This window comes from Atheta coriaria, unplaced genomic scaffold (genome assembly GCF_025399875.1).
Source record: "Atheta coriaria isolate IRGN ID8LTWV9N9 unplaced genomic scaffold, Caltech_Dcor_3.1 hic_scaffold_2_pilon, whole genome shotgun sequence".
Classification (NCBI taxonomy): Eukaryota; Metazoa; Arthropoda; class Insecta; order Coleoptera; family Staphylinidae; genus Dalotia; species Dalotia coriaria.
The window spans coordinates 4,494,221-4,507,807 of NW_027045444.1; the positions used below are offsets into that span (position 1 = coordinate 4,494,221).

Here is a 13,587-nt window from a genome sequence, read left to right on the forward strand (position 1 = left end):
AATTATTTAGGGTCCCTAGAATTCTATTAAAGTAACTAGTGTTTCATCCTAGCATATAGGCAACCCAACATACACCAAACCAAGAGTAACCTCTAACTTGTACGTTGTACAAATCAAGAATAAATGATTATTTCTTAGTGTTAACAGATAAAACAAGGTGAGTATTATCTATAATTATATAGTTTAATTGTTAATTTATCGTTTTTTAGTGAATAATCATGCCGAACGCCGCGGAAACACCCTCCTCGCAGCGTTTAACCAACGATGATTTCCGTAAATTGCTTATGACACCAAGATCTACGCCTGCAAATGCTCCCCCAGCTTCAGGAAGCATCCGCGAGGCGATGGCGAACGCCTCCTCAGGCGGTGCCGGATCCATGCCACCGCCTAAAGACGAAAAAACCGAGGAGCGTAAGAAAAAGAAATCATTTTATGCTAAATTGAAAAAACAAGAAGACAACAAAATGGCGGAATTAGCAGAAAAATACCGTGATAGAGCAAGTGAACGTCGTCAGGGTGTAAACCCCGATTACCAAACAGAAGACCCAATGAGCACAGCGCAAGCATACCGAGCAGTCGCACCGGATCTAAAAAGCGGCTTCGATGCAGCCGAACGCCGTCGTCAAATGATCCAAGAGTCGAAATTCTTAGGTGGAGACATGGAACACACGCATTTAGTCAAAGGTTTAGACTATGCTCTGCTACAAAAAGTACGCGCGGAGATAAATCACAAAGAAGCAGAGGCCGAAGATGAAATGGAACGCCTCGCGACGAAAAAAATCGAAGAGAAGGAGAAGAAAGGCGTCGCCCCTAAACCAGCCGACGACGAAATGCATTTCAAAACGAAATTCGGCCGGAATATATTCAACACAATCGTGCAACTAAAATCACGCCATGTTGAAAAGGATGAATTATTCGCGCCGGGGCGTATGGCGTATGTAATCGAATTAGACGAAGACGCAGACACGGATATCCCCACGACTTTGATAAGATCCAAAGCGGATATCCCCTCATTAGAATCATCAACAACCCTAACAACAAATGACATAGTAATTAATAAACTCACACAGATTTTGTCGTATCTCCGGCAGGGTAGTCGCAAGGGTAAAAAATTAAAGCGCGCGAATTTACCGACGCAGAATAATCACGGCGAACGCGATAAATACGAAGATGAACCACTAGTAAAAAAGAAACATAAAAATGATAATATTTACGATGATATCGGTGATTACATACCGCCGACAACAACGCACTCGTCATCACGCCGCGAAAAGGAAAAGAAACGCCAGCCGTACTTCGATAAACACGAAGAGGACGCTGCGATCGCGCCGACATTGAAGGTGAACAAATCCGCGGCCATTTTGAATCGACTCGCGCAGGAGCCCGAAGGTTACGCCGAGTGTTATCCGGGTCTTGAAGAGATGAACGACGCTATTGATGATTCCGACGATGAGGTGGACTACTCCAAGATGGATCTTGGTAATAAAAAGGGGCCGATTGGTCGGTGGGATTTCGACACTGCTGAAGAATATTCGGATTATATGAATCAGAAGGAAGCTTTACCTAAAGCTGCCTTTCAGTATGGTGTCAAGATGGCGGATGGGCGACGATCACGCAAACAGAAAGATAAAAATGAAAAGGCGCATCTGGACCGGGAGTGGCAGAAGATCCAGAATATCATACACAAGAAATAAATCGGCGGCGTGAATGATTGGCTGCATAACTCAATGCGTGTGTGGTTTGTTGATTCATTTTTACCTAAAGCTTTTGTTTAAGTATAAAATACATATGTATAACACGTTCGTTTGTAATTTCGTACGCGTGTTTCGTGCGCGTACGAAGAATAAAACGCAACGCAACAAAATCAAAAATGTACAATTCAACTAATACTCGTTATCTTTAGTGTGTTTAGTGTTGTTTCTCGTCACTTGTCGCCTCGCACTGCACTGCGTTACATAATTATTTATTTTAGTGTCGGTGTAGTGTTGGTTGCCTATGTGTAGTGTATGTCTTTGATTAGTTCTGTCATTACTAGAAACACCGCGTCGGAATTACTCTCAATCATCAATCTCTAGTAGAAATAGAAATAAACAATAATTTATGTACACTTTTCTCTGTTTTGCTTCTTCTTCTTCTTTAGTTTTTTTGTTTGTTTAAATTTAATGTTGTTTCGCTTGTTTTTTTCTCTTCTGACTTTGGTTTCAATTTCATCGATTAATATATATCATCATCGCAATATCATCTGTATATGTATAACTATGCCATTATTTAATTTATAATTTAATCGTAGTGGTAAATTATTAGAACGTTAAAATTGCACACGCGCTGTTATTCTGTAATTGCCTAAATTTCTCTCTCTCGCTCGCTCGTCTCACCGCCGCGCCCCCACTGAATGTCAGCATCAGTACGGTGCGCGCGCATATCAGTATGTACATTTGTGTGAGGTTTGTCATGATGTCTTTCGGAGGGTGTCTTACGTAATATGGTTTCCTGCTGTGTGGTGGTGGTGGGTGGGGGGATGAGGAGGGTGTTACTAGAGCGAGCCGGGCGGGAAGCTCGTCGAGCTGTTCGAGTGCGCCAGGCTGAGCATCGAGCCGGACATGCTCTGGTCGTCGTCGTTGTAGTTTTCCCTGTTGGCTTCGGCGATTGCCAAAGCGCTAAAAGCAAAAATGTAATGAATTAAAATCAAAAGTGCAACTTGTGTGAGGCGGGTTGCTGTTACTGCAGTTTTGTCATTTGTACATAATTAGTATTGTCGTTTGTCGCTATATGATTTCAATAGGCATATACGACAATACTACTGCTTATACAGTAAAAATAGTACTGTCACTCGAGCCTATACCGTTTTAATTGACATAAGTGACAATACAAGTTACCACCCTAGTACAAATAGAACTGTCATCTATGGCCATATGATTTCCATACGCACATGTGACAATACTGCCGCTTTTACTAGTAGGTACTAATAGTGTTGTCGCTCGAGTCTATTTAGTTTCGATAAGCATATGCGACAATACTAATGCTAATACAATATCAGTTACCACCCTAGTTCTAATAGAACTGTCATCTATGTCCATATAATTTCCATATGCACATGTGACAATACTACCACTTATACTAGTACTAATAGTATTGTCGCTCGAATCTATATAGTTTCGATAGGCATATGTGACAGTACTAATTATCATACTAGCGCTAACACAACTGTCATTTATACTAGTACTAATAGTACTGTCGCTTTAACCCATATAATTCCAATACTACAAGCGACAATACCTAAACTATTCTCTTTGAATAACAATTTTTTAAGATGGCGCTGCTATGCTTCTCCTCAGCCTCGTTTTTAATTAAAACTAAAATAACACATACCTAAATCCCATCCGTACTGACTCGCTATCAAAGTCCTGCAGAGTCCGCTCCTGTTTATCATGGAGATTTTTAATGCGATCCGACCGCTCAGCAAGAAAACGGTTCGTCTCCGAATTCATCTACAAAACATTGATCAATAAACAACACAATACTAAAACAAATCCAATAAAAAATCAATTACCTTTGCGTCCAATAGCGACCGCCTAACCGAAACACGCTCCTCCAGCTCCTTGCGCTCACGATCCCGCTGATTCTGCGCCTGCATCTTGTTCTTGCTCTGATACGCCATCAGAATCTCCAGCTCGTAGCTCAGCCGCTCCTTGAGCTGCGCGCACTCAAACTCCTGACTCTCATCCAGGCGCACGCTCTGCTTCTGCAGCATCTCCACGATGCTATTCTCGTACTGCTCGCCCAGCAGCGCCAGCTTCCTTCGCTGCTCCTCCTTTAGCTTCTTAATCACTGCCTTTTGACTATCGCGCGGTGTCGAGCTCAATATCTGCACCTTCAGGGCTTTGTATTGCTTCGTTTGGACGCTGCACGCCTCCCGGAACTGTTTACGCACCAGCATTTCCTTTTGCTACAAGAAAAAACATAAAATTTCATCAAAAAACAACAAAAACATAAATTTTCATCGAAAAACAACAAAAAAACATATATTTTCATCGAAAAACAACAAAAAATCACACAAAAACAATTAATTTGATAAAATTTTAATAAAAATGTCTTACCTTAAGTGATTTTGGTTGTTGTTTAATCTCAAGCGCATGTTTTTTGCGCAATTCACGCTCAGAACGCTTCATATACTCATTCTGATTGGCCAACTCAGTATCATGCTGACTGCGCACTTGCTCCTCTCTCAGCCCATGCACGGCCTTCTGTTGACGATACTCGAGTTCCTGAGTCTTCTCATGATGCCGCACGAGCATCGAATGTGCTTCCTCCAACTGGCGCTGTCGCTTATGCAACTCATCACCCAGCAAATCCAATTCGAACTTTTGCGCCGCTAGGAGGCGCCGCCGTCGATACTTACGCACCTCAAGCTCTAAATATTCCTTCTGACCACGCAGCAGACGTTGCTCCTCTTGCGCCTCGACTAATTTCATATTCTCCTTTTGATTTCTAACCAAAAAAATAAACATTTTAATAAATTTTTATCAATGAAAGAATAAATAACTTACGATAATGTGGCGTCTCTGACACGTTTCGGCGTGCTGCCATCTTGCGCCAGTTCCCACTTGAGTCTCTCCTTGGTCGCCTTCCTCTCCTTCTTACAATGCGCATCAAACGCCTTCCTGTCCATCTCCTGCCGGGTCATGATGTCCTTGAGCAGCTTCTTCTCGGCGTTCACATTCGACTTGAGTTTCTTCTCCATCTCATTCGTGTGCTTCGTCTGTAAATTCGCCAAATCCCTGCTGAACGTCGACAACAGCGACACATACTCCTTATCCAGCTGCGTCTTGTGATTCTCCATCTCCAGCTTACACCGCTCTTCAAGTTTGAGCAGCGCGCTTTGATGCTCACGACGCATGCGCTTATACCCAGACATCTGCTCGTGCATCTCCTCCTGCATATGCTCCTTCGCCTGTTTTGTAACAATACTCGTCGTGCGTATGGTTGCAAAGTTATTCGCACCGTGTTCCGCAATGGCCGCCTCGGCCACGTGATTGATTGGTCTGCGCGGTGGTCGCTGCGCAGCATAATCATCCCCGGCACCCATCGCCATAGGTATACTGTTCGTGCTTGAAGATTGACTGCTTGCAGACACGCCCACACTATGCGCGCTGTGTTCCGACGTGACGGAGTTACTCTTCGAGCTATCCCCGCCGGTGTGATCATCCTGCGGGTCCTCCGCATCACCTAAATTACTCTCTGTCTCATCCACCATGAGAATTTTCTTCATTTTACGATAGTTCAAGTTGTCTAAATCACGCACAGCTGCTTTTGTGCGTTGTATAAGATCCACCAGCACATTCGGTGAGCGTTGACGTGTGACATAGTGATGTCCAAGTAATTCTTTCGAAGATCTCCGCTCGGATGGTGATTTCCGTAGGCATGCATCGACAAAGTCGCGGAAAGTGTCACTCCAGCAGTCGTTGGCGACATCTAGCGACGGACTGTTGTTCTGCGCGATGTGATACAGCGCAGACATGGCGTGCATGTTGAAATATGGCGGCTTGCGTTCCGCTAACTCAATACAAGTGATGCCTAGCGACCACACGTCAACCTTACCGTCGTATTGACCTTCATCCATGGCGAGAATCACCTCCGGGGCCATCCAGTATGGTGTACCGACGAAGGAATTCGCCGGGCATTTCACGCTCGCGCTGCCAAAGTCGGCGAGTTTGACTACGCCGGCTTCGGTGAGTAGAATATTCCCGGCTTTGACATCGCGATGTATACGCCCGAGTGAATGCAGGTAGGATAAGCCGGAGAGCACGCCTTCGCAAATGGCGGAGATTTCATCTTCGCGTAGAGGGCGCTTGTGTACTTCGATGATGTCCGATGCGCTGCCGACGCAATACTCCATTACCACCCAGACCATGTGATCTTTGTCACCGCGGTAACATCCTTTATACTCGATTGTATTCGGATGTTGTAATTGTCGTAAAAATCTATCGAAAAAAACAGATTTAATCATTTTTTTTTCATTTTGAGGTTAGTTTTATACATACTTGATTTCCTTAAGAATATCCTGCCACTTTTCCAGACTCTGCTTGCCCATGTATGACATCTTCTTGATGGCGACGATTTCCTTGCTAAGCAAACACCGCGCATAGTAGACAGCGCCGAAGGATCCATGGCCGATCTCGCGCAGATCCTCGAAGATCTTCTCCGGGTCGTGCTTGTGGAAGAGATCGGCAATCTCCGGGTCCTTCAGACTGCCCGGCCGCGGCCCAGGCGCCATGACTGACTCGACTCCTCGCTGCTGCTGTCGCACTCGCCTAGCACATCACCCTGTATAAACAAAAATTACAGAAACCTGTATTATCTACCACAACTGTATCGCCGAACGGAAGCGCTCTGCGGTCGTGCGCCTTCCTGATAACGAAAATATTTGCATTGAATGCGAGTGTAATTCTCTGTATTTACACATAATTTAATCTTAATCTTACAACTTACGCGGTGTCAATTGTTCCACCTGATACTTTTCCGAGTGTTTGACACAAAGGGCGTTTATTATTCGGCGTAGTTTTGCGTGTAGCGCGTTGATTTAGACGAGGATTTTTATCACCGTCGCCCGCCGCTGCGTGGTGCTTATCTCTGTGCGCTGGAAATTCGACGGCGCGACGCGACTCGGTTCGGCATGGCGTCCGCCCGCAGCCGCATTCCGCTGCATCTCGACGGCGCACTCGTGGGAAAACCGCGCGCCGAAATCCACGCAGCCGGGCAAGCGAGTTGACTCACGCTGGCGGGCGTGAGTGATGCGGTCCCGTCGTCGTCGTCGCGAATTAAGCGCGTATCGATAAGAGGGCTTCGACGACACCACTCCGCGCCGCGGCCAGAGATCGTCGCTGTCAGAAGTGTCATCGACGCAAAGAACAAGTTCATGCAGACGCCTTAACACGCACGAGGCAGGCAACCCAACGTGCATGTATATACCGAGCGGTACAAATCACATCAGTACCATATAGTTAACATGCGCAGTGGATTTTTTCAATGGAGATTTTGTGGTACGCACTGAATATTATACGATTTGAAGTTAGGCAACATATTACGCATGTTAAACAGGGCGTCACCATCACCATCATAACAAAACATCATAAATTCACTAATAAACATAATTAATCCTCAATTAAACATATAAACCACCTAATTATTCATGTTTAAATAATAAAATCTTACTTTTAAGCCCTCTCTACGGTTATATTTGTAAAAAAACGCGATTAATTTGTGTTTACGCGATCACCCTGACTATGAAATAAGAAACCTAACCAGCAATATGACCAGCGCCCGATTGCAGATGTTCCCCGAGCGTATCGCATGCACAATATTTACGTCGCAAGCATTCGATGAACATACCTGGGCCGTGCGTAGCTCTAAACCCCCCGAGGAAGCAATGCGTCGGAGATGTGCCGCACTTGCACTTGCGAGAGCACCGCACCCCTCGCGCGTACACACCGCTATCAACTGCAAGCAGCGCCTCGACGACCGCGCCGCTGCGACATTTTGCGCGCTTCACCAGCGAATCGCGATGCGTATACTTCACGCTGCTCACAGAAACGTCGTTAATTCGGGTGCCTTTGCGTGTAATCAGGCGTCTGCGGGCTGGTTTTCGCCTCCCTGCACGGCGCGATCAGTTTAATCGGAGACTGCAACTGCGTGTGGATGTGTGTGTTGCGCTCGCGCGACCGCCATATATAATCACTGATCGTGCATTTCCGTCAAAACCATTCAAACACATAACAAGCAATGTGAACTATCCATGTTATTTATATGATCCATATAAAATCATACGAGTATACACATGCGCTCCCTACCGGTGATTATTTCAACTCCTAATTTTTACTCAAAAAAAACACAAAACTGCATTGAAATCACCTAGATTCACTCACATAACCTAATATTAAAGCTTTATATAGTAATAAACAAGTTAATATGACAATATTTAATGTGTTTATCATCATTTGACGCCTAATTGAATTATTTTTATCGCGCCAAGGCCGAATTATTCTATATTTATGTGTAATTGATGAATGTGCGATTAGCAGCACGCCATGCGACTGATTACCGGTCAGTGTGTGATGTATTCCGAGCATTCTCACATGTTTCACAACCGGTACACCAACCATGTTTGTATAATACCGGCAAATGTTACCAATGGCAACGCGCGCGTGACAAAAGAGCTAAAAAAACAATCGATGTCTGCATACGCCGCTCAGTTACCCATCGCGTTTCTCCAAACTAAAAACCCGCGATGTTGAAGGCGGTGCACGTGAGTTACCTGCTCATCTACGCCGTGTGCTTCCGCATCCTCGTTGAATGCAAGTACATCGAAGGCGAGCTCAATACCTGGGAGGTAAAACACAAATAATTAATTAATTACAGCGTGAATGTTGATGTAACTTACTTCTAGTTTAATTATATATGCACATCATTATCGCGATGGACATAATTACGCAGTAATGTAAATATTTGTCGTAGAATTGGGCATTCATGGCGCGATTCTGTTTCCTGTCGGAGGCCGGCCAGTTTGAGTACTATATTGAGTACGAAGAGGATCAAGGCACGCCGAATTTACTGCTGTATTACGATGAGGATGATCAGTGGCCTGCTGTGTATAAATCAAACAAAGTCTGAAAGAAAAAAAGTGAGTTTTATTAAAGTTTAAACTAAAAATGTTGTTTTTTTAGAATTGTCATGCAAGGGAAAGTGTTTTGAGACCAGAACAGAACCAAATCGTTAATCTAAGCACGCGGTTTCCTTTCTCAGAGGCGGCTGGGTGTCGCGTGCCGCCAGCAGTGACCACTCCACGCACGAAATATACTTACATCGTGCCTACATTGAGTACAAAACCTACAACTAGGAAAACAACGCATGGAAAAACAATAATCACACAAAAAGTCACTATAAGTTTTTCTACAACCGAAAGTGATGATTATTCAACTACAGATGGCTCTACTATCAGCACTACGAGTAATAATTATGAAGAAAATGAAATAATTGAATCAACAACACAATTTTCTGACATAACCTCAACATATTCAATTAGTTCAAGTGACACAACATATTCTTCTCCTTCAACGTTGAATTTACTCAATGATGAAGTTACTTTACCTACGAATTATTATCAGACGGATGTGGTGAACATCGATGAAGAAAACCCGCCGATACGTAAACGCAAACGTTCCGCCGATGGTACTACCCCGGTACACCGTCTACATCAGGATGGCGCTGCTCGCATTATTCGTCAAGGCAGGACTGTCACTTGTCGTAATGCGCGCCGGTTCCGCACTGCACGTGAGCGCTGGTGGTTCATCGCCGTGAGTAACTGCCGTGGTAATCGTGGTATACACATACGATACAGAATGTTGATGACGAATGGAGATCCTGGTGATTATTGGCATGAGCATTTCTCTGCGGATGAATTTTGTACGTTAAACAACACAAAAGTGTTAATTTGTGTATAACTTGTGTATATGTATACTTATGTGTATGTTGGGTTGCAGATGTCTTACCTGTCTTGATGGCGTTCTCAGTGGCATACTCATTCCTCCTGCTAGCGATAATAATCTGTTCAATAGAGTTGAAATCACGTCAACTGCTGCATTCAACGTATAAATTATTCGTGTTCAGTACACTGATACAGTTCTTCGGGATTGTGTTCAAGAGTATGTGTTATTTGAAATACGCTGTGAATGGTTTAGGCTCACCTGGACTGCGTGTGATGGGGAATATGTTCATGGGCATGTCGGAAACATGTTTTCTCTTGCTTTTGTTACTCCTGGCGAAAGGATATACTGTCACTAGGGGGCGGTTACCGTTGAGCGCAGGCGTGAAAGTCACTATATTCATGTGTTTGTACGTTGTCACTTACATTTCACTATTCATCTATGAAGCTAAGGTATGTGCATCTATATGTTTTTATCTATATGATCCGGATTGACATTTTCAAAGGTATTTGATCCCGGTGAGGTTTTATACACTTACGAATCCCCTGCTGGTTATGGTTTGATTATTCTCCGCATCGCGGCGTGGTGTATGTTCATATATTCAACTGTATTCACATTGAAGCATTATCCTGAAAAAGCCAACTTTTATTATCCGTTCAACGTCTTCGGGACTTTATGGTACATCGCAGGCCCTGCGTTTATCATCAGCGCGAATACTTACATAGATAAATGGGTGCGTGAGAGTGTTGTATGCGCTGTGTTACTTTTCATCACCTTTGGAGGACATTTGATGTTTCTAGTAAGTAAAATACACAATGGCCGGTGTGTTATTAAATTACTATAACTTGTAGCTGCTGACAATGCCATCTGTAGCTAACAAAAACTTCCCCTACCACGTCCGCACGACACAAATCGGCGTAATGGAGCAATGCGGCGACATCGGCCCAAATTCCATCGAGCAATTCACGCGCCACGCTTATGAACCGACATCCAACGGCTTGGATCAGACTGTAATCGTCCCGCTGAGTCGACGCACTGAAGATTTATTCAGTGGTTTATACAGCCAACAACAGTATACATCCACGTCGGCTTCACGCAGGAATGACAGCTTGCATCACGACGCCATCTTGCACAACGAGCACGACCCGCGCATGAGCGAAACATCCATGGAGAATGTTCTCAGCTGGTCGCTAGCGAAGAATTTCAACACGATTGATCCACCGAGGATGGATAGACGTTTATCAGGCATGTATTAACACACATAACCTAAATATTTATACTAATATTAATTCTATAGCTGCACTGCAAGAAGCCCGACGCAGCAGTGGCGACATCCCGCTGTCACGACAAGAAACAGCCGAGGCTAATGGCAGCCATGTGCTACAAGATTGGATCCGTGAAGTCCCCGTCGAGTTATTCACAGTTTCCAAAGCAGTTGCAACCAAAACAAGTGTGAATTCACCACAAGAAACACACTCACCCTCAGCCCCGGAATCTAACTCACTAAATATCGAAACAGGAAAGATTTTACGTCCAGACTCGCCCGATTAACTTAGGCAACTTCTCATACACCAAAGTAACCAATATAAAATTTATTTTATAGAAAAATATAATATAACAACACTCACCTTATAAATATCTTAATCATTACTCTCTACATCGTTCTAACTCTTGTAAAACCGTAACCATCGTGGGTCGCATGTCTGCATTGGGATCAACACACGCCTTGCCGAAGAAAACGAAATAAACAAAGATTTTCTCACCGCCGGCGACGCGTTTATCCTTCAGCTGGATCCACTGCGCCTTGTTCTCCTCTTCGGTGTTGGACATCACGTGATCCTTGAGTAACACACGCCCGGTTTGGGTTTCGATGACAACCGGAAGTCCAGTCGCCATTTCGAAGAGCATTACACCGAAACTATAGACATCTAGTTTGGGATTCAGGCGTTTTGAATTGATGTAATCACGTGGGAGGTATGGAGGGGTGCCGAAAACATGGCTGACAGCCACGTCGACTTGATTGGAGTTGGGACCGAGGCGTGCCAAGCCAAAATCGCCGATTTTTGGGGTGTCGCTGGCGTCGAGGAGGATATTAGCGGGTTTTATATCGACGTGGATCAAGGGTTTGTCGTGTAATGTGTGTAAATATTGCAAACCTCTGCAATAACATGATTTATGATGAAGTTTTTGTTTAAAATGTAAAATTTTAATTTTTAGGTTACCTTGCTGCTCCTATAGCGATGTCAAGTCGTTTTTGCCATTGGAGGAACTTATTCGGGTCTTTGGTGTGTATCCGTTTGTCTAGAGACCCGCCAGACATGAATTGATAGACTAGGCATGGGTATGGACCGCCTATACTATACCTAACCTCAAAATAATTAAATTTTAACTTTAAACTTTTTAGTTTTTTACGTTTTTATGTTTAACTTACGCGTAAATCGGTAGAATATTCTCGTGTCTATATGAATTTAAATACTGCAGCTCCGAAATGCTTTGTCGTAGTTGCACGTCGTGTGCACGTGAATTATCCCGGCGTGCTTCAATGCGTTTTATAGCAACTACGGTGTTCTTCCATTTGCCTTTGAATACGGTTGCATAACCTCCGCGTCCGAGGACATTTTCCGTGCTCCATTTTGTTGTGCATTCTTCTAGTTCATGATAAGAGACAAGAGGGATTGATCCAGCTGATTCAACAACTCTTGTTTCACTCAAATCTCTCTAAAAATTACATTTTTGGTTATAAAATTTAGGTTATATTGTAGATATAAATACAAACCGGTTTATTTTGTGCAGGAGGTTGTCCAACAGGTGGCGCTGGGTTATTACATTCATCTGGTGGATCTACCTTGATGAATTTATGATATTTATCAGGAATGTATGACTTTAAAGTGTTCATCGCTGAGTAGAGTTTGTGATTCTTCAAAACAACGAATAATTCTAATACTGTGTGGCCATACTTTCCACCCCAGATGTCCAGTAGTACTTCTGAAGGACTTTCAGATGTTGTTATCTTCTATAAATGTGTTAAAAATTAATTTAAAGTAGAAATAATTTAATATTTTGATAGTTTTACTTACATTCATCTCGCAGTCTAGAAATTGAAGGGTTACAGCCAGTTCTTTCCATGCGTTGTTCTTATTCAGGGCAAAAATCAACATTTTTCGGTCTATGTAGCTTAATTTGTCGAGTTCCACGTCCATTTTTGGGTGTTTTATGTTGAAAAACTTAAAGTAAAGTGATCATCACCTGTTGTTTACTGGTGCTACATATGCAGGATCATATATATTACGTGATAGTGCATCTGGAACAAATCATATAGGTTGGAATAATTTTTTGAAAGTTTTGAGAGTTTTTAGACATTTGAATGTTATTTAACGTTAATAAAGTGTATTGGCACATTATAGCTGTAAATTTTCGTAAATACTCACAGGTTTTGGGTAGTTCAGAGCCAAATTTGAGTAAAAATCGTGAATTACAACTTAATATGTCACTTTTTGGTTAGTAGTACACTCCTATGCTGGATCATATACATTAGGTGATAGTGCATCTGCAATAAATCAAAGAAATTAGACTTTTTTCGAAAAATATTGTTATTTAACGTCAATAAAGCACTTTAACACATTATAACCTCAAATTTATATAAATACTCACAGGTTTTCTGTGGTTTTGAGCAGAATTAACGTCAAAATCGTCATTTTCAGTTCAATATGTCACTATTTTACTGTCACCCTCCCAAATCGGATCATATACATTACATGATAGAGCATCTACAACAAAATCAATACAAATAAAACATTGTTTAAAACTTTCTGACACTTCTATAAACATTCAAACACAAAAATAATTAAAAAACGTCAATAAACTGCATTGACACATTACAACATAAAATTTTATACAAATACTCACAGATTTAGTGCGATTTTATAAGAATTACCAAACAAATGCCATATTTTCACTGGTGACACGTGTGGGAGGAGCTCCCCGAACCGGAAACCACCATTCTCCACACTGAATGAAGAACATCCACAACACCATCAACGATTCCCACCGAAGTTAAACGAGTTGTGTGCGCGCAAGTTCGCAATCGATCGCCGCGCGTACACTACAC

At 43.0% G+C, this 13,587-nt stretch overlaps 4 protein-coding genes across 6 annotated transcripts; 2 read left to right on the plus strand and 2 right to left on the minus strand.

Moving 5' to 3' along the window:
• The first annotated feature begins 57 nt into the window (after positions 1 to 57).
• On the plus strand, positions 58 to 1,871 carry beag (IC cytokine homolog beag). The gene is made up of 2 exons (XM_065317062.1): positions 58 to 157; positions 210 to 1,871. The coding sequence occupies exon 2, from the start codon at positions 219 to 221 to the stop codon at positions 1,692 to 1,694; it is 1,476 nt and encodes a 491-aa protein (XP_065173134.1). The 5' UTR covers positions 58 to 157; positions 210 to 218; the 3' UTR covers positions 1,695 to 1,871.
• Tao (Serine/threonine-protein kinase Tao) lies at positions 1,735 to 7,664 on the minus strand. Of its 2 annotated transcripts, none has more exons than XM_065317052.1 (7): positions 7,390 to 7,664; positions 6,042 to 6,324; positions 4,548 to 5,981; positions 4,098 to 4,488; positions 3,551 to 3,946; positions 3,370 to 3,488; positions 1,735 to 2,657 (listed from the first exon to the last, which is right to left on the minus strand). In XM_065317052.1, exons 2-7 carry the CDS (start codon positions 6,272 to 6,274, stop codon positions 2,534 to 2,536), a joined length of 2,697 nt encoding a protein of 898 aa, XP_065173124.1. In that variant the 5' UTR covers positions 6,275 to 6,324; positions 7,390 to 7,664; the 3' UTR covers positions 1,735 to 2,533. The 2 variants fall into 2 exon arrangements, with proteins under 2 accessions (XP_065173124.1, XP_065173125.1); XM_065317053.1 differs by lacking the exon at positions 7,390 to 7,664 and adding an exon at positions 6,490 to 6,630.
• Positions 6,936 to 11,115, plus strand: LOC135803442 (transmembrane protein 145-like). Of its 2 annotated transcripts, none has more exons than XM_065317057.1 (7): positions 6,936 to 7,040; positions 8,512 to 8,661; positions 8,721 to 9,459; positions 9,537 to 9,931; positions 9,985 to 10,278; positions 10,331 to 10,724; positions 10,777 to 11,115. In XM_065317057.1, exons 2-7 carry the CDS (start codon positions 8,524 to 8,526, stop codon positions 11,028 to 11,030), a joined length of 2,214 nt encoding a protein of 737 aa, XP_065173129.1. In that variant the 5' UTR covers positions 6,936 to 7,040; positions 8,512 to 8,523; the 3' UTR covers positions 11,031 to 11,115. The 2 variants fall into 2 exon arrangements, with proteins under 2 accessions (XP_065173129.1, XP_065173128.1); XM_065317056.1 differs by lacking the exon at positions 6,936 to 7,040 and adding an exon at positions 7,747 to 8,386.
• pll (serine/threonine-protein kinase pelle) lies at positions 11,057 to 13,547 on the minus strand. The gene is made up of 8 exons (XM_065317063.1): positions 13,386 to 13,547; positions 13,131 to 13,246; positions 12,908 to 13,026; positions 12,557 to 12,780; positions 12,256 to 12,492; positions 11,911 to 12,197; positions 11,702 to 11,842; positions 11,057 to 11,637 (listed from the first exon to the last, which is right to left on the minus strand). Exons 4-8 carry the CDS (start codon positions 12,677 to 12,679, stop codon positions 11,127 to 11,129), a joined length of 1,299 nt encoding a protein of 432 aa, XP_065173135.1. The 5' UTR covers positions 12,680 to 12,780; positions 12,908 to 13,026; positions 13,131 to 13,246; positions 13,386 to 13,547; the 3' UTR covers positions 11,057 to 11,126.
• Between the last annotated feature and the right edge of the window lie 40 nt (positions 13,548 to 13,587).